At 45.9% G+C, this 25,905-nt stretch overlaps 1 protein-coding gene across 3 annotated transcripts in view; it reads right to left on the bottom strand.

Annotated features, from left to right (window-relative positions):
• Positions 1-13,076, bottom strand: part of LOC141262183 (calcium release-activated calcium channel protein 1) — a 32,810-nt gene extending 19,734 nt beyond the window's left edge. The window contains exons 1-2 of one of the 3 annotated variants that reach the window (XM_073676274.1): positions 12,623-13,076; positions 8,471-8,608 (exon numbers count right to left, since the gene is read on the bottom strand). In XM_073676274.1, coding sequence (XP_073532375.1) covers positions 8,471-8,608; positions 12,623-12,865 — 381 coding nt within the window. In that variant the 5' untranslated portion in view covers positions 12,866-13,076. The remainder of the gene's footprint in view (positions 1-8,470; positions 8,609-12,622) is intronic. The other 2 variants (XM_073676275.1, XM_073676276.1) reach the window with 2 other exon arrangements.
• Between the last annotated feature and the right edge of the window lie 12,829 nt (positions 13,077-25,905).

Consider the following 25,905-nt stretch of genomic DNA (forward strand, 5'->3'; position numbering starts at 1 on the left):
AAATCACACTGAGAGCCAAGATACTTTGAGATCTAAAAAGAGAAAAGCAGCAATAATGTGTAAGTATGTTTATAAGTGCTCAGAGCGGAGGAAATAAATTCAGGATTTTCTTTTTAATTAAGAAATTCCTGACTGCAAAGGATATAAAAAGTCCAACGCTGAGCACAAAAGCAAGGTGTAGGCGAAGAAATGCCCCTAGCTAAGACAATTGTGCACTTAACAACAACTTCATGGAAACTAAACACAAACAGAACAGGATATGACCTTGTAATGACACAGATGACAGAGGAAACACTGAACATGGAGCGGTGGGAAGTGCTGTAAACACTCTGCAGATATCGGCGCCTCAGGCTATAGTGCAGCACAGCAGCTAGCCTAACTAGTGTGCCATCAACCTGCTATACAGCAATGCAAGTGGGAAAATCATTAACTAAATACATGGATTGTTTAACAATGGTAGATTATTTTTCACACTGAAAAATGAAGTAACAGATTTGCAAAAAAAAAAATAAAAATACGTCCATACAACTATTTGCATACGACTGACCTCAACTACACAAACTGGCTCTAAAAAATTTAATTTTGTCAAAGCAAATGCAAGAAAAATCAGAACTTTAGTATAAAACCACAAGTAGCCAATGCATGATATATGGGAATTTTTGATCAGTATCTACAAGAATTTTAATAATTCTTATATACTTAAATGGGTTAGAAACATTATTTGAAAATTGGCACAATGCAGGAAAATTATAACACTTCCCCCCCACTCCCCAATAAGAAAAAGCTATCTTGACTTGGTAAATTTAAACCCCCCACCAGTACTCCAAAGACCCTTCTGAGATCAGGATGTCCCAATCAAGCTTATGTGTATATGGGTAACTTTCTGTTTTGTAGCTACTCAAAAAAGAAAAAAAAAAAAAAAAGAAAAAATGAATGTACATGACTTTCCTTTTCATCTGAATGGAGTTTACAGAATTCCTAGTGCTTCCTGATGGAACAACTCTCACACAGATGAACAGAACTGATTTTCGGTCACAGAATTTTTTTTTGTGACAAGTTTGATGTAATTACCGTAAGGGATACCTTTCACAAAAAAAAAAAAAATGTGTGTATGTGCTCTGTGTATACATGTGTCTGTATGTATGTGCTCTGTGTATACATATATGTCTGTATATACAGTACAGACCAAAAGTTTGGACACACCTCATTTAAAGAAATTTCTGTATTTTCATGACTTTGAAAATCGTACATTCACACTGAAGGCATCAAAACTATGAATTAACACATGTGGAATTATATACTTAACAAAAAAGTGTGAAACAACTGAAAATATGTCTTATATTCTAGGTTCTTCAAAGTAGCCACCTTTTGCTTTGATGACTGCTTTGCACACTCTTGGCATTCTCTTGATGAGCTTCCACATGTGTTAATTCATAGTTTTGATGCCTTCAGTGTGAATGTACAATTATCATAGTCATGAAAATACAGAAAAATCTTTAAATGAGAAGGTGTGTTCAAACTTTTGGTCTGTACTGTACATGGAATGAAAAGTCTCAAGAAAATAAGAGGCAAAATGCTATTATAAAGCATCATTCCTGTACTTCATCAAAAGTAGGGACCACCCTGATGGCTACTGGAAACACGTAACAAACCTTTTTTTTTTTTTTTTTTTTTTCATACCTTGGACAAGCAGTTACATATAACAAAAACTTACCCGATATTACTCTTCTGTTCCAGCATCAGGATGGGAACTACAAAAGCTTTTCAAAATTGTGATTTAAAACGCGAAAATTTAGATTGCACTGCAATCTCATTAAGTAAACCTTTGTCCGTATGTTTTATTACAGGGTTTCTTAACTCCAGTTCCCAACAGGTCATGATTTGTGAATATCCTATATAGAGACCTGTGGCAGTTTCGGATTCCTGTATAATACTGAGGAAGTCCTGAAAACCTGTCCTGTTAGGGGCCTTGAGCACTGAGTTAAAGGGAACCTGTCATGTCCTATCTACTATCTACACTGCCCCCATAGCGCTGTTAGTGATACAGTGTGAATCACTAACACACTTTTTTCATTAAAATTGCTGCAAATATAATAAGTATATAACATTTTATATACTTATAATCCTACCTGCTCATTCAGTCATAGGGGTGTGATCCTTGTATTCAGTCATGGGCGGGCGCCACCCACGTATTTGAATTTTGCTCCCGGCGTGTGCCGATACTTGTGGGGCGCATGTGCTGTATGACACAGCAAGGCAGTAAAGCTTCCGGAGCTGGGAGCCGCGCACGCGCTCGTCATAGCACATGCGCAGTGAAGCTGGAAACTACACAACCTCACAATGCATGCGCGGTTCCCGGTGAGTCGCTCTGCCTTCCCAGCGCCTGCGCACAAGTTCCCTGCTTCACAACACTACACAGACAGCAGGAAGAAGAGCGCCGTCCGTACAGAGGAAACAGCGCAGGATCCGGCCGGGAACTGCACGTCACAGGACCTGTGACCTGCAGGGGAGGTGGGGTGAATATGGAAATAGGGCTAGTAGGCGGACATTTCTTGGCGCCCGGGGGACACTAAGCTTAGCAGAATTAATTTAACAAAAAAGCTATTACACAGCAACCAGACCTCTAATATGGGCCATACAGGTATGTATAGATTCACATTTCTAGCACCTGTATGCCCATATTAGCGGTCTGATAGGTCCCAGGGGGTGACAGATTCCCTTTACATATTACAAAAAAATAAAAAAATTTCTCCCAGTGTTAAAAGAAAGAAACATGATTTGTATAACGGAGTCCATAAAAGTTCAGTCTATCAAAATATAACATTTAAAAAAAAAAAAAAAGACAAGATGTATGGGTTTTTTTCAGCCACTTAATTTATTCCGGATGCACAGTCGGCAAAATGTCTCACGCTGAACACACACGGATGATATCCGTGTGTCATCAGTGTGACACGTACCGGCACCTGGGAATCAGCGCACAGTAAGAGCTGTTCCCAAGCGCAGGGTGCTGAACGCTGCCCTCATCACTGTTCCCAGCCAGCGCTGTGATCAACACGAGCAAGAGACAATGTTGGGAGGAGTAGTGTCTGCTCCCGCAGTGTCCCTGTGTAAAAATAGGTATAAAATAATAAAATCCTTATACTCACCTGTCCGGAGATGTCCCCCGCTGTAATCCTCTGATTCCAGGAAGAATGAGATGCTCCAGCGAGCGAGGCCTTGCACTGAGCGGAGCTCACTGAGTGATAGGACACCGCTCCTGAGCTCAGCGCAGCTCCGGGCCCCGCTCGCTGGAACGGCTCATTCTCCCCGGCTCCTAAGCGTCAGCGGTCAAAGGATTACAGAGGGGGGACATCTCCGGACAGGTGAGTATAAGGATTTTATTATTTTATACCTATTTTTACACAGGTACACTGCGGGAGCAGACTACTACTCCCAACATTGTCTCTTGCTGATAACAGCGCGAGCAACGAACAATGATGAGGGCAGCGTTCAGCACCTGGTGCTTGGGAACAGTGCTAACTGTACACTGATTCCCAGGCACCGGTATGTGTGATCCTGATGCTGCACACGGTTGCTACACATGTGACACACGGGACACGGATATCTCCGATACCGTAAATATACGGACGTGTGAAACCGCCCTAATTATAAGGGCTACATCACAGGCCTTAGCTAAAATTTATATGGTCACTGTGCTTTCAGACAACTTGATCTAATTTGATAGATAATATACACAATATGTTTCTCCTGGAAAAAAAAAATCACTCCCAAATGCTGGCCACTAGACATTTCCTTTCTAATTTGCAGTCCATGGTCCGTTCTCAAACATAATCCAATTCAACCCTCGCAGCAGAGACACTGAGGATTACCAGAAGTGAGGTCTTTGGGCCAGATTCATCAAAGCATTTACACCAGAATTCTACAGTAAAAAGCTTTGAAAAGTCACAACGCTGTGCTGAAGATTGGCAACTTTTGGTGTTCTCACGCCATTTTCGACCAGCTCTGAAAGTGGATGGAGCTGGGGCTGGACAGGGCATCAGACTTATGGCAAGCCCCTGTATAGAGCAATACAGCCTGTCGTACTTTTGTATAAGCCTAGAAAGCGACAGAACCTGACACTTACCATCAGGAGTCGGGGGTCTACCGATGAATTTAACATATGTATCAAAAGCATTCCCAGCACATACAGTGAACAAATAGCCCATGATTTATATGTCCTATTGCTTTTGAGTCCACTTCTGGCTTTGGGTCAAAAAATTATCACAGGAACGGCAGTGTTTCTCTAAAAAATGCAACGTATGTGGAACCAGCCTACTAGCGGCTATATAAAAAGGTATGTACAATTATTAGAAACTATACTGTTTCTCACAAATAGCGATCCAGTACATTTCATTATTACACCCCACCCCCGGATTATTAAGTCTTCATTGCTAAATCTTGTGATGAAAGCTGGAGCTAAACAGCACTGTGGCAATGTCCTAATCTATTAATACTAGTATTTCATAATCCTAAACTATGCAAAGGCTTAACTGTAAGAACTGGATCTACAGAACTCATCAAATGTGCAAAATCCTCCAAAAATGTACGCCGGCAGGGTTCAGAACTACAGTAATTTTACATCTCAGAAAAGATGAAAACGGAAGCCTTGTAAACAATCCTCACACCAAAGCAGAGAAATGCTCATTTCTATCCAGTAGTATCAAAAGGATTTCCATTGTATAAAAAGGCAACAGCTAAGAAATGATTCACACAGTAAGGCTATGTGCCCACGATGCAGAAATGCTCCGGAATTTTCCTGAGCGTTTCTGCATCTCCCTGGCAGAAAAAACGCATGCGGATTGTACATGCGTTTTCCTGCCAGGGACATGCGGATTGGGAAAGAGGTTGGGATCCAAAAGGTTCCACCCCTAACCCTTAATCTTCCTCCATGGACAGACTCAGAGATGGGAAAATCCATGGAAGGGTGATAGGGTTCAAAAAATATATAAAATATCTCTCAAAATACCTATCAATGGAACTTCATTATGGATATTAGTCTAACATATTGTAACTAAAAAGGATTATTTCCTGAAGGAAGATATTATTGGTGGTATTATAGGAACAGAATATAACATAACAATAAGACTGATATCCAAAGGAAAAAACTAGTGTTTGGCCATAGGTTTTAAATATATATACCTAAAAAATGGCAGGATTGAATGGGAATACTATGTATGGCAGTAGACCTTTTCAAAGATGGCGACCGCAGCATCGCAAATGCAATGCGCATGCCCAGTGAGATCATCATGTGGGCGGATCACTAATGCTCCGGTCACGTGACGGAACTCAAGGTGGATCATCGGAGACATGTGCAGTACGGAGTGGAGGACGCCGAGAACAGCGTGACAAACAGAAAACATGTAATATGTGAGATTTCTGAAGGGTGAGTCGTACCCCATTTTAGGAGATGCACCTGACACTGTTTATTATCAATTTAGTCACTTGGCACTTTATATAGAGAATGAGTTGTTGAAATACAAAAATGAATTATATTAAATTTGACACAAAGGATGTAAAACAAACTGGAAAGTAATGAGAATATATTGTGCACTAATTTATTGTGAAAAAGACTTGTATATGTTAATGAATTGTAATGATGATAATCACGAATTGCACCTATAAATGTTTCACCATATGCACCTGAACTCTGCTTGAGAGAGGTTCTGTGAACCGAAACGTTGCCATTTGGGCTCAATAAAGTCCATCTTTTCTAAGAATTGAATATCTATCTGGAGTGCTGCCTCAATATATTATTTCTATTAGGATGCAATTTGGACTAGTCGCTTGGAGGCCTCGCACCCACTGTGAGTACATGTGAAATGGTGCTGTTCCAATAATATATTATATATATATATATATATATATATATATATATATATATATATATATATATATATATATATACATACATATATACACATATATATATATATACATATACACATACACAGTGCCTACAAGTAGTATTCAACCCCCTGCAGATTTAGCTGGTTGACACATGCGGAATTAACTTGGCATTGTGACATTTGTACTGTAGATCAGCCTGGAAGTGGGAAATGCACTGCAGCAAATTTTTTTTTTTTAAAACGTAAAAAGTTAATTCTGAGTGTCATTTATTATTCAACCCCTCAAACCACAAGAATTCTGCTTGGTCCCCCTAAAGTATTAAGAAGTAGTTCAGGCACCAAGAATAATGAGATTCACATGTGTGGATTAAAGATCTCTTTTGCCAGCCTTTTCTGACTATTTAAGACCCTCCCCAAACTTGTGAACAGCACTCAGACATGGTCAACATGGGAAAGACAAAGGAGCATTCCAAGGCCATCAGAGACAAGATCGTGGAGGGTCACAAGGCTGGCAAGGGGTACAAAACCCTTTCCAAGGAGTTGGGCCTACCTGTCTCCACTGTTGGGAGCATCATCCGTAAGTGGAAGGCTTATGGAACTACTGTTAGCCTTCCACGGCCTGGACAGCCTTTGAAAGTATCCTCCCGTGCCGAGGCCAGGCTTGTCCGAAGAGTCAAGGCTAACCCCAGGACAACAAGGAAGGAGCTCCGGGAAGATCTCATGGCAGTGGGGACATTGGTTTCAGTCAATACCATAATTAACGTACTCCACCGCAATGGTCTCCGTTCCAGACAAGCCTGTATGGTACCTTTACTTTCAAAGCGTCATGTCAAGGCTCGTCTACAGTTTGCTCATGATCACTTGGAGGACTCTGAGACAGACTGGTTCAAGGTTCTATGGTCTGATGAGACCAAGATCGAGATCTTTGGTGCCAACCACACACGTGACGTTTGGAGACTGGATGGCACTGCATACGACCCCAAGAATACCATCCCTACAGTCAAGCATGGTGGTGGCAGCATCATGCTGTGGGGCTGTTTCTCAGCCAAGGGGCCTGGCCATCTGGTCCGCATCCATGGGAAGATGGATAGCACGGCCTACCTGGAGATTTTGGCCAAGAACCTCCGCTCCTCCATCAAGGATCTTAAGATGGGTCGTAATTTCATCTTCCAACAAGACAACGACCCAAAGCACACAGCCAAGAAAACCAAGGCCTGGTTCAAGAGGGAAAAAGTCAAGGTGTTGGAGTGGCCTAGTCAGTCTCCTGACCTTAACCCAATTGAAAACTTGTGGAAGGAGCTCAAGAATAAAGTCCACATGAGACACCCAAAGAACCTAGATAACTTGGAGAAGATCTGCATGGAGGAGTGGGCCAAGATAACTCCACAGACCTGTGCCGGCCTGATCAGGTCTTATAAAAGACGATTATTAGCTGTAATTGCAAACAAGGGTTATTCCACAAAATATTAAACATAGGGGTTGTATAATAATTGACCCACACTTTTATGTTTAAAATTTAATAAAATTCAACTGAGCAACATAACTTTTTGGTTTGTAAGATTTATGCTTCTGTTCATAAAACCTACTCTCGTTTGCAGTTTGAAGGCTCTAACTTATTTGCATCTCATCAAACCAGCTAAATCTGCAGGGGGTTGAATACTACTTGTAGGCACTGTATATATATATATATATATATATATATATATATATATATATATATATATATATATATATATATATATATAGTAATTAGGGGAAAAAATGAGGTTACAGGGAACCTAAAGCCTCTAGGAAGATTCCTATGCAAAATCACCTCCAGTTCTCAGCTGATGATATGCAAATTCCCGAGGACTAGTCTGGCAGGGCCTCTATTCTCGTAGACTAGTCCCAACCTCAGGTGCTGTAATCGTGCTTCTGTTATAGCCTAAGTACAGCACAATCTGCGACTTCACAAGAATCCCTTCACTAAGGCTATAACTGGGCACAGTGACAATTGCAAGCAGGCCGAATGGGTGGGATCACAGCCCCAGAGACTAGTCTGTGAACATAGATGTTCCAGAGATTATTTTTTTTTTAATTTATTTTTTTTTATTTTTTTTATACCGGACACTTGAATAAAACGTAGTGATAGGGCTCTGTATGATAATAGTGTCAGTTTGGGTGACTTCCCATATGCTCACAGGCGCCTGTGCTAATATCTAGGACGCGCTTCTGTCAGTGTAACAAGGCGGAAACCATTTATATTCTATAGTGATTAACTCCCCAGACAAAACTATTGTGCTTTGCTAATTAAAAGTAATTAGCCTTTTATTTATGATGACTTTTTTTTTTTTTTTTTGTTATTTTGTTTCTTTTCTCTTCCATGAAAACCCCATTAACTGTTCAGAGCCTGGAGGTTGCAGCTATTTTGGGACATAGAGATATTTATCAACAGCAAAAGCTATAACCGTTACATTTTATTTACATTTTTGTTTGCAAACAAACATTTTGATGAAAATATAATGTATAGAAGAATAACTGTTATTAAAGGGTTATTCCTAAAATAGTAAATTTATACCCTATCAGTCGAATAGTGGATAACTTACTAATTGCTGGGGTCTGACTGCTGAGACACCCAGCAATTCAGACAATGGGGTTCTGGAACCCGGGAACAGAGTTCTGCAGAGTATCGTCTTGACTGGAGCGGAGGGGCGCATGCTCGACCTCTGGTCCATTTCATGGGACTATGGGTGAAAGTAAAGTACTATTTTGTGGTACATATGACTTACTGATTAACATGCAAGATAAATAAAGCATTTATTTCATAGAACTGGAATAACACTTATAAAACGTTCAGGTATTGTTTTATAAAATAAAAGTATTTTTTTGGTTGCTTTCTATTTTTGTAGTGCCACTAGGGGAATCTACAGTGTGATCACCTGAATACATTAATAAAACACTGCAGTACTTCTGTGTTGCAGTGCATTGTGTGCCAGCATAAAACTGGAAGGTACCCTATTAATAGAGATACACAGAAGGCAGATATAAGGGCCTTTTTAAAAGGCACTGGCTCCTATAAAGACCCCCATTGGCAACCAGAGTTTGAGTCACAGAGGGGCATGGATGGGGTGACAAAGGAAGCGCCTTGCTGCTGTCCAACTACGGCATCTCAGGGGTTAACTGGCTGGATAGGGAAAGGGCTAGAACTAGATTATATAATTAAGACAAACATTCTCTGTCAACCTAACTACAGGGATTGAGCACAGGTGATCAGTGGGAATCTGCACTGCACTTCAATGGGCTGTGCTGCAGTTACTGCCAATCCATTCTTAAGATTGGCAGGGGTCCCAGAGGTCTGCCACAATGGGATTTAAAGGGTATTCCCATCACATATTATGTAAACACATAAAACGAATATTAGTGGCTGCATCAGCCGCCATCATGCAGCCGAATCTGTCATCACACAGAGAGTAACACAAAATGCAGAAACCGCGGAGTAGGAAGAAAGGTTTGTCAGCACTCAAGCGACAGACAGTAAGTCACACTATAGGGAATGATGACATTTACGGAGCTGGCCACCTATGGGACCATTTTTTTTTTTTAAAAAATGCATGTATTTTGTGCAAACAAATTATTTTTGCTATTGCTTTTCTAAAAAAAAAATGTTTGCATTGTTTGGCTTTTACAGGATCTTTTTTCCTCATACACATTCAACTTTGATGTGGTCATAAATGAACTGAGGGGACCTCAGAAGAAGAGAGAGAAAACTGTAGACAGAACCAGCTTACTGACAGATTCTCAGTTAACTCATTCTGCAGCCAGCAACAGACTCTGCAAAATGTTTAATCAAACCCAAATGCAAACGGCATTTCCGTACCAAAAAAACAAACAAACAACACAAAAACAAACACTGCCCCCACCCAAAGTAATGCTATGGAAAGTAAGGAACATAGATAGGGAGGGGTTAATATACAGGCAGCCTCCACAGTAATGTGCTATAGAACCTTTACTAGTGTTGGAGCAGCCTGCCACCTCTGTGCCAGAGGTAACTGGAGCAGAAATGAGGGGACTGGAAGCATCAGTGCCACCTGCTCCCCCTGTCACCACCACCAGGAGCTCCACAGAGGAGACCAGGCAGCTCCCCCTGTCACCACCACCAGGAGCTCCACAGAGGAGACCAGGCAGCTCCCCCTGTCACCACCACCAGGAGCTCCACAGAGGAGACCAGGCAGCTCCCCCTGTCACCACCACCAGGAGCTCCACAGAGGAGACCAGGCAGCTCCCCCTGTCACCACCACCAGGAGCTCCACAGAGGAGACCAGGCAGCTCCCCCTGTCACCACCACCAGGAGCTCCACAGAGGAGACCAGGCAGCTCCCCCTGTCACCACCACCAGGAGCTCCACAGAGGAGACCAGGCAGCTCCCCCTGTCACCACCACCAGGAGCTCCACAGAGGAGACCAGGCAGCTCCCCCTGTCACCACCACCAGGAGCTCCACAGAGGAGACCAGGCAGCTCCCCCTGTCACCACCACCAGGAGCTCCACAGAGGAGACCAGGCAGCTCCCCCTGTCACCACCACCAGGAGCTCCACAGAGGAGACCAGGCAGCTCCCCCTGTCACCACCACCAGGAGCTCCACAGAGGAGACCAGGCTGCTCCCCCTGTCACCACCACCAGGAGCTCCACAGAGGAGACCAGGCTGCTCCCCCTGTCACCACCACCAGGAGCTCCACAGAGGAGACCAGGCTGCTCCCCCTGTCACCACCACCAGGAGCTCCACAGAGGAGACCAGGCTGCTCCCCCTGTCACCACCACCAGGAGCTCCACAGAGGAGACCAGGCTGCTCCCCCTGTCACCACCACCAGGAGCTCCACAGAGGAGACCAGGCTGCTCCTCCTGTCACCACCACCAGGAGCTCCACAGAGGAGACCAGGCTGCTCCTCCTGTCACCACCACCAGGAGCTCCACAGAGGAGACCAGGCTGCTCCTCCTGTCACCACCACCAGGAGCTCCACAAATGAGACCAGGCTGCTCCTCCTGTCACCACCACCAGGAGCTCCACAAATGAGACCAGGCTGCTCCTCCTGTCACCACCACCAGGAGCTCCACAAATGAGACCAGGCTGCTCCTCCTGTCACCACCACCAGGAGCTCCACAAATGAGACCAGGCTGCTCCTCCTGTCACCACCACCAGGAGCTCCACAAATGAGACCAGGCTGCTCCTCCTGTCACCACCACCAGGAGCTCCACAAATGAGACCAGGCTGCTCCTCCTGTCACCACCACCAGGAGCTCCACAAATGAGACCAGGCTGCTCCTCCTGTCACCACCACCAGGAGCTCCACAAATGAGACCAGGCTGCTCCTCCTGTCACCACCACCAGGAGCTCCACAAATGAGACCAGGCTGCTCCTCCTGTCACCACCACCAGGAGCTCCACAAATGAGATCAGGCTGCTCCTCCTGTCACCACCACCAGGAGCTCCACAAATGAGACCAGGCTGCTCCTCCTGTCACCACCACCAGGAGCTCCACAAATGAGACCAGGCTGCTCCTCCTGTCACCACCACCAGGAGCTCCACAAATGAGACCAGGCTGCTCCTCCTGTCACCACCACCAGGAGCTCCACAAATGAGACCAGGCTGCTCCTCCTGTCACCACCACCAGGAGCTCCACAAATGAGACCAGGCTGCTCCTCCTGTCACCACCACCAGGAGCTCCACAAATGAGACCAGGCTGCTCCTCCTGTCACCACCACCAGGAGCTCCACAAATGAGACCAGGCTGCTCCTCCTGTCACCACCACCAGGAGCTCCACAAATGAGACCAGGCTGCTCCTCCTGTCACCACCACCAGGAGCTCCACAAATGAGACCAGGCTGCTCCTCCTGTCACCACCACCAGGAGCTCCACAAATGAGACCAGGCTGCTCCTCCTGTCACCACCACCAGGAGCTCCACAAATGAGACCAGGCTGCTCCTCCTGTCACCACCACCAGGAGCTCCACAAATGAGACCAGGCTGCTCCTCCTGTCACCACCACCAGGAGCTCCACAAATGAGACCAGGCTGCTCCTCCTGTCACCACCACCAGGAGCTCCACAAATGAGACCAGGCTGCTCCTCCTGTCACCACCACCAGGAGCTCTACAAATGAGACCAGGCTGCTTCTCCTGTCACCACCACCAGGAGCTCTACAGATGAGACCAGGCTGCTCCTCCTGTCACCACCACCAGGAGCTCTACAGATGAGACCAGGCTGCTTCTCCTGTCACCACCACCAGGAGCTCTACAGATGAGACCAGGCTGCTCCTCCTGTCACCACCACCAGGAGCTCTACAGATGAGACCAGGCTGCGCCTCCTGTCCCCACCACCAGGAGCTCTACAGATGAGACCAGGCTGCGCCTCCTGTCACCACCACCAGAAGCTCTACAGAGGAGACCAGGCAGCTCCCCCTGTCACCAGCAGGAGCTCTACAGAGGAGACCAGGCAGCTCCCCCTGTCACCAGCAGGAGCTCTACAGAGGAGACCAGGCAGCTCCCCCTGTCACCAGCAGGAGCTCTACAGAGGAGACCAGGCTGCTCCTCCTGTCACCACCACCAGAAGCTCTACAGATAACACCAGGCTGCTCCTCCTGTCGCCGTTCAGGCCATTGATTCTCCTAAGTGTAACACTGCAGTTAGTCGGACTGCTGACCACCCGGGGGCCGCCGTGCAGGCTCCTCCATGCAGCGGTAACCTTGAGCAGAAGCAGCGGCTCCTCTTACCATGGCGAATCCGGACAGCAGCGCCGAGGTGCGGCTGGAGGCTTTGAGCTTGGCCCGGCTCAGGTAGAGCTTCCTCCAGGACAGCGCCTGCATCGAGTGCTCGTTCAGACTCATGAGCTCCACGTAGCTCCGGCTAATCCACTCCGGGTAGGACAACTCCTCCTCCTTCACCTCCTGCTGCTGCTGCTGCTGGGGCCGCGGGCGGGATCTCTGTGCTGCTGCTGGACTGCTCTCCGGTAACATTTGCCCCCAACCTAGTAGAGCTCGCCCACCCGCCACATGGTACACACCGGGGAACGTGCGGCCGCCCAGGGAGAGATACTGCTAGCACCACAGGCCTCTGCCAGAGAGGGCGTCACCTGCCCTTTCCCTCAAGTCTGACTCACAGCGAATTGTCGCCTTACTTCTGCCAACCAGCTACACTGTGATCGTAACTTCCGCCAACCAGCAGAGGCGGGAACCTTCACACTCGTCTGCAGAGATCAAATATTGTTGCTTTGGTCTTTATCCGCCCCCTGCTGGCTGGAGGATTAATGGCTTCTTAGTCTTTATTAGTTGTTATGCATATATGTCAAACTCTGGCCTGCGACACCAGAACAGCACCCCCCCACACTTATGTGGGGCCCATTATTCTGTATGGAGGACTATGTGGGGCCCATTATTCTGTATGGAGGACTATGTGGGACCCATTATTCTGTATGCAGGACTATGTGGGTTCCATTATACTGTATGGAGGACTATGCGGGGCCCATTATACTGTATGGAGGACTATGTGGGGCCCATTATTCTGTATGGAGGACTATGTGGGGCCCATTATTCTGTATGGAGGACTATGTGGGCCCATTATTCTGTATGGAGGACTATGTGGGGCACATTATACCGTATGGAGGACTATGTGGGGCCCATTATACTGTATGGAGGGCTATGTAGGCCCATTATTCTGTATGGAGGGCTATTTAGGCCCATTATTCTGTATGCAGGACTATGTGGGGACAATTATTCTGTATGGAGGACTATGTGAGGCCATTATTCTGTATGGAGGACTATGCGGGGCCCATTATACTGTATGGAGGACTATGCGGGGCCCATTATACTGTATGGAGGACTATGTGGGGCCCATTATTCTGTATGGAGGATTATGTGGGGCCCATTATTCTGTATGGAGGACTATGTGAGGCCCATTATTCTGTATGGAGGACTATGTGGGGCCAATTATTCTGTATGGAGGACTATGTGAGGCCCATTATACTGTATGGAGGACTATGTGGGGCCCATTATTCTGTATGGAGGACTATGTGGGGCCCATTATTCTGTATGGAGGACTATGTGGGGCCCATTATACTGTATGGATAACTATGTGGGGCCCAATACACTGTATGGAGGACTATGTGGGGCCATTATTCTGTATGCAGGACTATGTAGGCCCATTATTCTGCATGGAGGACTATGTGGGGCCCATTATTCTGTATGGAGGACTATGTGGGGCCATTATTCTGTATGGAGGACTATGTGGGGCCCATTATTCTGTATGGAGGACTATGCGGTGCCCATTATACTGTATGGATAACTATGTGGGGCCCAATACACTGTATGGAGGACTATGTGGGGCCCATTATTCTGTATGGAGGACTATGCGGTGCCCATTATACTGTATGGATGACTATGTGGGGCCCAATACACTGTACGGAGGACTATGTGGGGCCCAATACACTGTACGGAGGACTATGTGGGCCCCATTATTCTGTATGGAGGACTATGTGGGGCCCATTATTCTATATGGAGGACTATGTGGGGCCCATTATTCTGTATGGAGGACTATGTGGGGCCCATTACACTGTATGGGGTGTTTCTCTGCTAAGGGCACAGGAGTACTTCACCGCATCAATGGGAGAATGGATGGAGCCATGTACCGTAAAATCCTGAGTGACAACCTCCTTCCCTCCGCCAGGACATTAAAAATGGGTCGTGGCTGGGTCTTCCAGCAACACAATGATCCAAAACATACAGCCAAGGCAACAAAGGAGTGGCTCAAAAAGAAGCACATTAAGGTCAAGGAGTGGCCTAGCCAATCTCCAGACCTTAAAGAAATTGTCAGGTACTTTTTTTTAAATTGCCCAATGTATTCAGCATGTGGGCATAAGTATATTTGTAAATACTTTGTGTTGCTGATAATGCCTGTGAGTGGCACTATCGGTGGTGACCCCACGCTGACGTCATGACAAGTGGTGGGGTTATTCCCCACGTCACACCCATCATCCATCGCGCTCTTTCCCAATGAATGGGGAGAGGGAGAGCGTGCGGTGGATGCCAGGTGTGACACAGGGGAATAACCCCGCCCACAACCCAGCAGCCACCGGTGGAACCCGGAAGAGGGACCCTCGGCTGCAGCCTGGACTTGTCGTGATGTCAGCGGATGTCAGAGCCGGCTGCAGCCGGGGGTCACGTGATACATGTGAGCGGCCAGTGATAGCGCCACTCACAGGCAGTATCTGCAACACAAGGTATTTACAGAGATACTTATGCCAACATGCTGAATACCTTTGGCAACTTAAAAAAAGTACCGGACAACCCCTTTAATCCCATAGAAAACTTATGGAGGGAGTTGAAGCTCCAAGTTGCCAAGCGACAGCTTCAAAATCTTAATGATTTAGAGATGATCTGCAAAGAGGAGTGGACCAAAATTCCTCCTGACATGTGCGCAAACCTCATCATCAACTACAAACAACGTCTGACTGCTGTGCTTGCCAACAAGGGTTTTGCCACCAAGTATTAAGTGTTGTTCGCCAGAGGAATCAAATACTTATTTATCACTTCAAAATGCAAATAAATTTATCTAATTTATACAATGTGATTTGATTTTTTTGGGGATATTCTATCTCTCAATGTTAAAATTAACCTACCCTTAAAATTATAGACCGTTCATGTCTTTGTCAGTGGGCAAACTTACAAAAACAGCAAGGGATCAAATAATTATTTCCTTCACTGTAGTTATCTAGAGCACATTCCCCAACTTCTACACTACACAGCTGAATACAGACGTGCACCCACCATTAATATATAATTAATTATTATGCAACCCACCATTCCAAATATAAATTGTAATTCACCACTGCGCCCCCACTAACTGTAAATAGACACTTTTCCCACCTAATAAATATATAATTATTATTATTATTAATTTATATAGCGCCATTGATTCCATGGCGCTGTACATGAGAAGGGGTTACACACCAAATACAGATATCACAGTAAACAAACTAACAATGATAGAACGGTACAGAGGGAAGAGGACCCTGCCCTTGCGGGCTTACATTCTACAGGAATTAGAACCTGTACTCTTTCCCCCAATTCATTACCAGTCACAGTTCGTCATCCTCAATGCCCCCCTCTCCCAATTCAATATATTTACATGCCCTCCTGCGCCCCAATTCATTTTGTCATGTCCTCTCTCTCCCACCTCCACTTAAACATCATTTACTCTCCCCCACCCCAATTCATTAACATTTGTTCTCTCCACCTCCACGCTCAAATAATCATTATTTGCGCTACCCCACCCACAATTCATTATTTGCTCTCCCCATTCCCACTCCCAATTCATTTGCTCTCCCCACCACCCACTCCCAATTCATCATTTGCTCTCTCCACCCCCCATTCTTCATTTGCTTTTTCCCCCTCCACTCCTAATTCATCATTAGCTCTCCCCACCCCCCACTCCTAGTTCATTATTTGCTCTCCCCACCCCCCACTCACAGTTCATCATGTGCTCTCCTCACCCCCCACCCCCAGTTCATCATGTGCTCTCCTCAGCCCCCACCCCCAGTTCATCATATGCTCTCCCCACCACCCCACTCCCAGTTCATCATAAGCTCTCCCCACACCCCACTCATTATATTGCATGAAGGACTATGTGGGTCCAATATACTGTATGGAGCACTATGTGGAGCCATTATACTGTATGGAGAACTATTTGGGGCTATTATACTGGATGGAAGGCAATTCAGGGCCCATTATACTGTGTGGAGCACTATGTGGGGTCATTATACTGTATGGAGGACTATGTGGGGCCATTATACGGTATGGAGCGCTATGTGGGGCCATTATTCTGTATCAAGCACTATGTGGGGACAATAGACTGTATGGAGGACTATGTGGTGCCATTATAATGTATGGAGCACTATGTGGGGCCATTATACTGTATGGAGTACTATTTATTGCCATTATACTGTATGGAGCACTATGTGGGGCTATTGTACTGTATGGAGCACTATGTGGTGCCATTACACTGTATAGAGGACTATGTGGGGCCATTATACTATATGGAGCACTATGTGGGGCCATTATACTGCATGAAGCAGTATTTGGGGCCATTATACTGCATGGAGCAATACTTGGGGCCATTACACGGTATGGAGCACTATGTGGGCCTTTTATACTGTATGTAGCATTACATGGGGCCATTACACTGTATGGAGCACTACGTGGGACCATTACACTGTATGGAGCACTACGTGGGGCCATTACACTGTATGGAGCACTATGTGGGGCCATTACACTGTATGAAGTACTATGTGAGGCCATATACTGTAAGGAGCATCAAGTGAGGCCATTATACTGTATGGAGGACTATGTGGACCCATTATACTGTTTGGAGCACTATGTGGGGCCATTACACTGTATGGAGCACTATATTGGGCCATTACACTGTATGTAGCAGTATATGAGGCCATTAAACTGTATGGAAGGCAATACAGGGCCCATTATACTGTATGGAGGACTATGTTGGGCCATTACACTGTATGGAGCACTATGTGGGGCCAATAGACTGTATGGAGCACTATGTGGGGTCATTATTCTGTATGGAGGACTATGTGAGGCCCATTATACAGTATAGAGGACTATGTGAGGCCATTGAACTGTAAGGAGCACTATGTGGGGCCCATTATTCTGTATGGAGGACTATGTGGGGCCCATTATACTGTATGGAGCAGTATGTGGGGCCATTATTCTGTATGGAGGACTATGTGAGCCCCTTTAGAGGACTATGTGAGGCCATTACACTGTAAGAAGCACTGTGAGGCCATTATACTGTATGGAAAGCAATGCAGGGCCAATCATACTGTATGTAGGACTATGTGGGGTGATTACACTGTATGGCGCACTATGTGGTGCCATTATACTGTATGGAAGGCAATGCAGGGCCCATCATACTGTATGGACGATTATGTGGGGCCACTATACTGTATGGAGGACTAAGTGGGGCCACTATACTGTATGGATGACTATTTGGGCCCTATTATAATGTATGGAGGATTATGTGTCATCCATTATGCTGTTTGGGGAATCACACTGTGATGGGGTCACCATACTTTGTCGGAGGGTTACAGCAAGGTCCTCCTACCATGTATGTGGGGGGTACTGTGGATGAATTCACTGTGGGAGTGTCTTACTGTATTTCGGGGCACTTTTGTTGGCATCATACTTTATTATCTGCATTATTCAAGATTTTTTTTATCCTTTGTTATTACTTATTTAAATTAGGCCACTGGGCCATATGCTTTTCATTGATATTACATAACATACTATATTATTAAAATATGCTAAGATTTATCAATTAAAATGTACTTTGTTTGTGAGAATACCCCCTTTAAATTTGTTTCCATATGAAAACGTTCATTATTTTTGATTATAAGGAAAAACTTCCTCAACAGACATTTTTTAATAAATTTCAAGGCTGGACCATGTCCAAGCTTTTACTTTTGGACCTGTGTGTATTTGAGTATGACAGCCCTGGAATAGACTGTTCAAAGTACTAAACCCGAATCATTTTGTTTTTCTAGACCCTGACAGCTTGAAGATGATTGGCCCAGGTAAGCATCTCTTCACACAATCATGTAGCTGGGGGTGTTTGTGGTTAAGTTCAGAATTGCACCATTTACCTAAAAAAAATCAGAGCGAACACCTCTGTGTGATGTGTTCATTGCTAGGATTGTCAAGAAATGTGTCTTATGCCTCATTCAGATGTCCAGGTATGTTTTTTTGCGTCTGAGAAAAAATAAAATCAGAACGTAATGGGTCTGGTCTTTCAACCAATTTTGGCCCAAGTCTCTGTCCATATCATCAGTGTGGAAACGTTTTTTATCGTATGCAAAAACAAAACAAACATACACTGCTCAAAAAAATAAAGGGAACACTTAAACAACAGAATATAAACTTCTGTGAAATCAAACTGTCCACTTAGGAAGCAACACTGATTGACAATCAATTTCACATGCTGTTGTGCAAATGGAATAGACAATAGATGGAAATTATTGACCATTATCAAGACACCCTCAATAAAGGAGTGGTTCTGCAGGTGGGGACCACAGACCACATCTCGGTACCAATGCTTTCTGGCTGATGATTTGGTCACTTTTGAATGTTGGTTGTGTTTTCACACTCGTGGTAGCATGAGACGGACTCTACAACCCACAGAAGTTGCTCAGGTAGTGCAGCTCATCCAGGATGACACATCAATGCAAGCTGTGGCATGAAGGTTTACTGTGTCTGTCAGCGTAGTGTCCAGAGGCTGGAGGCGCTACCAGGAGACAGGCCAGTACACCAGGAGATGTGGAGGGGGCCGTAGGAGGGCAACAATCCAGCAGCAGGACCACCTCCTCCGCCTTTGTGCAAGGAGGAACAGGTGGAGCACTGCCAGAGCCCTGCAAAATGACCTCCAGCAGGCCACAAATGTGCATGTGTCTGCACAAACGGTTAGAAACCGACTCCATGAGGGTGGTATGAGGGCCCGACATGCACAGATGGGGGTTGTGCTCACAGCCCAACACCGTGCAGGACGCTTGGCATTTGCCACAGAACACCAGGATTGGCAAAGTCGCCACTGGCGCCCTGTGCTCTTCACAGATGAAAGCAGGTTCACACTGAGCACATGTGACAGACGTGACAGAGTCTGGAGACGCCGTGGAGAGTGATCTGCTGCCTGCAACATTCTTCAGCATGACCGGTTTGTCAGTGGGTCAGTAATGGTGTGGGGTGGCATTTCTTTGGAGGGCCGCACAGCCCTTCATGTTCTCGCCAGAGGTAGCCTGACTGCCACTAGGTACCGAGATGAGATCCTCAGACCCCTTGTGAGACCATATGCTGGTGCAGTTGGCCCTGGGTTCCTCCTAATGCAGGACAATGCCAGACCTCATGTCGCTGGAGTGTGTCAGCAGTTCCTGCAAGATGAAGGCATTGAAGCAATGGACTGGCCCGCCCATTCCCCAGACCTGAATCCGATTGAGCACATCTGGGACATCATGTCTCACTCCATCCACCAACGCCACGTTGCACCACAGACTGTCCAGTAGTTGGCGAATGCTTTAGTTTAGGTCTGGAAGGAGATCCTACAGGAAACCATCCGCAACCTCATCAGGAGCATGCCCAGGCATTGTAGGGAGGTCATACAGGCACGTGGAGGCCACACACAATACTGAGCCTCATTTTGACTTGTTTTAAGAACATTACATCAAAGTTGGATCAGCCTTTAGTGTGTTTTTCCACTTTAATTTTGGGGGTGACTCCAAATCCAGGCCTCCATTGGTTAATAAATTAGATTTCCATTGATGATTTTTGTGTGATTTTGTTGTCAGCACATTCAACTTTGTACAGAACAAAGTATTCAATGAGAATATTTCATTCATTCAGATCTAGGATCATGGGCGTACCCCCCCCCCCTTGAAGCAGGGACGCACGCCGCACCTTAGGGCCGGCGTCAGCACCTGGCGCACCCGGGCAAATTCCGGGGCCCTGAGCAGGCGGGGGGGGGGGGGGGGCGTTCACCATCAGCGCCCGCTCCCCCCCCCCTCGCTTGCTCAGGGCCCCGCCACCCGGCAGAATACTTACCCCTCCCCGTGCCTCCGCAGCAGCTCCTGCATCATCCACGGCTGCTGCACTGTGACGTCTCAGGTCAGAGGGCGCGGTGACGTCTTTACACCGCGCTCTCTCCTGAGCAGTCACATTGCAGAGCGGGATGAGGCCGGTGACGCTGAAGTCCGGAGCAGCGACAGCAGGTGAGACGTGAGGTGAGTATTTGATTTTTTTTTTTTATTGTATGGAGGCCTGTGGCAGTATAAGGGAAGGGGGTGAGGTGGGGGTGTGTGACCTCCTGCCTGGGGCATTATAAGGGGGGGAGGTGACATCCTGCATGGGGCATTATAAGGGGGGGTGACATCCTGCATGGGGCATTATAAGGGGGGGTGACATCCTGCATGGGGCATTATTAGGGGAGGGGGTGACATCTTGCATGGGGCATTATAAGGGAGGGGGGGTGTGACATCCTGCATGGGACATTATAAGGGAGGGGGGGTGACATCCTGCATGGGGCATTATAAGGGAGGGGGGTGTGTGACATCCTGCATGGGGCATTATAAGGGAGGGGGTGTGTGACATCCTGCGTGGGGCATTATAAGGAAGGGGGGGTGTCATCCTGCATGGGGCATTATAAGGGGGGGTGACATCCTACATGGGGCATTATATGGGGGGGAACAGCCTGCATGGGGCATTATGTGGGGGAAACAGCCTGCGTGGGGCATTATGTGGGGGGGAACAGCCTGCATGAGGCATTATGTGTGGGGAACAGCCTGCATGGAGCGTTATATGGGGGCCAGTATTCCGTATGGAGCGTTATATGGGGGCCAGTATCCTGTATAGTGTTATATGGGAGCCAGTATTCCGTATGGAGCGTTATATGGGGGCCAGTATCCTGTATGGAGCGTTATATGGGGCCAGTATTCCGTATGGAGCGTTATATGGGGGCCAGTATCCTGTATAGAGTGTTATATGGGGGCCAGTATTCCGTATGGAGCGTTATATGGGGGCCAGTATCCTGTATGGAGCGTTATATGGGGGCCAGTATTCTGTATGGAGCGTTATATGGGGGCCAGTATTCTGTATGGAGCGTTATATGGGGGCCAGTATTCTGTATGGAGCATTATATGGGGGTCAGTATCCTGTATGGAGCGTTATATGGGGGCCAGTATCCTGCATGGAGCGTTATATGGGGGCCAGTATCCTGCATGGAGCGTTATATGGGGGCCAGTATTCTGTATGGAGCGTTATATGGGGGCCAGTATCCAGTATGGAGCGTTATATGGGAGCCAGTATCCTGTATGGAGCATTATATGGGGGCCAGTATTCTGTATGGAGCGTTATATGGGGACCAGTATCCTGTATGGAGCGTTATATGGGGACCAGTATCCTGTATGGGACATTTTATGGGGACCAGTACACTGTGTGGAGCGATTCTCCAGTTTCTGAGCTATTGTGGAATTTACAATAGATATCACTCATGTAATGTAAGAAGTGACATCTTTGCATTGTACTATATATATATATTTCTCTTCGGTATCTGTGACCATGGCTTGCCCCCCCTAGTTTTGATCCTGGGTACGCCCATGTCTAGGATGTGTTATTTGAGTGTTCCCTTTATTTTTTTGAGCAGTGTACTTACCAGTAATTTGATTTTCCTAAATTCATGACAGCATCTGAGAGAGATGGAATCGCCCCGATCACTGGACAGGAAGCCAAGAGCTCAAAATAAAAAGGCAACACACTTCCTCCTTTAATGTGATTTCCAAAAAGTCAAGCAGAAGTCACCCAATTTATCATCATTATTCTCGTTATTATACATTCAGTTAAGGCCATTCTTCATTGTGGTAAGAGAAGATTGAGAACCACCACCAACCCTAAGCCAGAGGGTGGCAAGAAATAGGGGTGCTGTCATGGGTTTCAGGAAAATCAAATTACAGTTAAAGGGAACCTGTCATGCCTTATCTGCTATGTAAACTGCCCCCATAGTGTTGTTAGTGATGCAAAGTGCATCACTAACACGCTTGTTTTATTAAAATTAGTGGTAATATAATGAGGATATAACATATTATGTACTTATAATCATACCTGCTCGTTCAGTCATAGGGGTGTGATTCTCACATTCTGTCATGGGCGGGCGCAGCTTCCAGTCAGTGCTAGCGCCGTCCATGTATTTGAATTTTGGTCCCGGCGAGCGCTGGTTATGGGGCGCTTGTGCAGTATCACGGCCAGGCAGTAAAGCTTCCAACGCTGGGAGTTGTGCATGAGCTATAACGAGCTGCTCCCGGCTTCTTTAACTGGTTCTAACAGGTTTTTTTTTCAAGAGAGGGTCTATATTTATGGACTTCACTTACAGTATATATATATTGTTGGTTATCTTCCTAGGATTTAACTAGATATTCTGTACTTGTTAAATCACCTAACATAACAACTGAAGTATATAGGAACTGGTACTAAGACTTAGCATGTTAATGGAAGCAGACGTCAAGTGATTCAAAGTACCTGGTAACCCCAACAAAGCCTTGAGTAGGGGTTTTAGTGGCAGATGGGCCCAGCAACTGTACCTGCTTAAATTACTTAATCCCTTAATGACATGTGTCGTAATACGACACACGTCATTAAGGGGTTAAGTAATTTAAGCAGTCGGCTCCCTCTCTTTGGTCCGGGCTCTGGTGCTGAGCCCGTATCTTTCCGAGCACATGACATCTGATCTATACAGCTGACATGTGCCCGCAACAGCCGAGGGTGGAATCGCGATCCACTGCGGCTGTTAACTAGTTAAATACCGCTGTCAATCTCTGACAGCGGCATTTAACTCGCGCTTCCGGGAAGCGCGTAGTTGGCTCCGCTCATCAGCGACCCTGTCACATGATCACGGGTCGCCGATGGGTTGGCATGAGAATCCGAGGTCTGCAGGAGACCCCTGAGGTTGTCATTGCCAGACTGTTATGAGCGCCGCCCAGCGGTCGGCACTCATAGCAAGTGACCATTTCTGCTACAAACAGGCGATCTGATCATCCCCTGTGTGTAGCAGAGGCGATCAGACAATCGCAGCTTCTAGTCTCCCATGGAGAGTACTGAAGCATGTAAAAATAAAATGTTTTTAAAAATATAAAAAAATATATACAGTATATATAAAAGTTTAAATCACCCCCTTTCGCCCCATTCAAAATAATTTTAAAAAAAACAACCCACATACACATATTTGGTATCGCCGCGTTCATAATCACCCGATCTATCAATATAAAAAAAGAATTAAACCGATCGGTAAACGGCGTAACGAGAAAAAAATTCAAAACCCCAGAATTAAGTTTATTTGGTGTCCGCAACACTGAAATAAAATGCAATAACATCTGTTCTACCCCAAAATGGTATCAATAAAAACATCAGCTTGGCACGCAAAAAAAAGCCCTCACATGGCCCCAGATCCCGAAAAATGTAGACATGTAGACGCTACAGGTCTCAGAACATGGCGCCATGTTTTTTTTGTTTTTTTTAGCATTTTGGATTTTTTTTCCACCACTTAAATAAAAAATAACCTATACATATTGGGTATCTATGAACTCGCAATGACCTGGAGAATAACAATGGCAGGTCAGTTTTAGCATTCAGTGAACGTGGTGAAAAAAAAAACCCAGAAAACAACTGTGGAATTGCACTTTTTTGCCATTTCACCGCACTTGGAATTTTTTTTTTCCGTTTTCCAGTACATGTTATGGTAAAACCAGTGATGTCATTCAAAAGTACAACTTGTCCAGCAAAAAATAAGCCCTCACACGACCATGTTGACAGAAAAATAAAAAAGTTATGGCTCTGGGAAGAGGGGGAGCAAAAAATGAAAACGCAAAAACGGAAAATGGACCAGTCATTAAGGGGTTAACATCAAACCCAATATTGATATTTTCCATGAAAGTAAGGCCAAAATCTAGATCATAGAAAACCCCTCCAGTGTCAATAACAACCTAATGGTTCAAAATATCTACACAACTCTATGCTATCAAGTGTATATTGAGCATCCCAGAATGCCAAAGGGGTTCCAGAAACCAAAATATTTTGCACCTTATTTAAATCTGACTTCACCAATCTTTTCATTTTTTTTTTTTTTTTGATGTGTCCCCTAGGGCGCTATGTTAAGTTGTCTGAAGAACCTCAGTGTGAAGGCATTTGTCTTGACTAGCGAAGAAGTTCCTCCTTCGCCACAGGTAAGTGGACATTTCAACTCACCCATCGATTCCTCCCCTTATATGTTTATTGCAGAGTAATCATTTTATCACTCAAAAAGAGCATTGACTGGATATTTAAGCAACTCACCACTTAGTTCTATCTACCAGTGCAATCCCAAAATAATTATTGGGTATATTGGCTCCACCGACTATTTCCAATGTGTCCATTTTCCGACTTCAACAAGGAGCATACGCTGGTCTTGGAATATTTCCACCAGATCCGGTATAATCATGTCTGTCATCTAACGCCAAATAGGAGGATAGACTGGGATACTGATGGTTCATCAGCCCCATACCTGCGAACCCAGCTCACATCAGGAGGGCAGACCGGTATAGTGTCACCCGACTCGGCACAATCAAATTTATCTCATCACTTAGCTTCCACAAGACCATCTTGTGACTCCAACTAGTAGCTTTAATTGAACGTACGGTAGTTTTATTCAGCTTAGAGCAGCCATGTCCATCTTGCACCTCCAACTAGGGGGGTAAACTGATATGTAGATGAAAACGAAATAGTTAACCAACTTAAATGCCAACAAACCCAATTTATGACTCCAGACCCTGAAGGTTAACTGGACTTACAATGATCTTATGTGGCTTATCACAACCAAGATCAACGTCAACTAGATGTAGCTGTCACGTTGATATTTGAGACACCCGACATGGGACTTACAATGGTATCATTTTGATTAGAGCAACCATTATACCTCCTACCAAGAGGAGAAACTGGGACATGGATAGCATATTGAACTTGTCTGCATTTAAAATCTAAGTTCAAGGGATGGACTGGAAATTTGTAGGACTCACCAGTTACCCTCAGAACTGTATTTTACTAAGGCCCCTCCAGCACACGAGGCCAGAGTCAAGGCAAACGACCCAACAAAGCAGACACGAAGTCAGACCCGTGGCGGGCGGCCCAACACAAGAGACTTGAGGCCAGAGCCGAGGCGGATGGCCCAACACCCGAGGCGGATGGCCCAACACCCGATACCAGACCCGAGGTGGATGGCACAACACCCGAGACCAGACCCGAGGCGGACGGACCAACACTCGAGACCAGATGCGAGGCGTACGGCGCAACACCCAAGACCAGACACGAGGCGGACGGCCCAACACCCGGGACCAGACCCGAGGCCAGCGGCCCAACACACCAGACACAAGTCAAAACCCGAGGTGGGAGGCCCAACACACCAGATATAAGGTCAGACCCGAGGC

This window comes from Phyllobates terribilis, unplaced genomic scaffold (assembly GCF_046119375.1).
Source record: "Phyllobates terribilis strain yellow unplaced genomic scaffold, ASM4611937v1 Scaffold_1__5_contigs__length_1240528914, whole genome shotgun sequence".
Classification (NCBI taxonomy): domain Eukaryota; kingdom Metazoa; phylum Chordata; class Amphibia; order Anura; family Dendrobatidae; genus Phyllobates; species Phyllobates terribilis.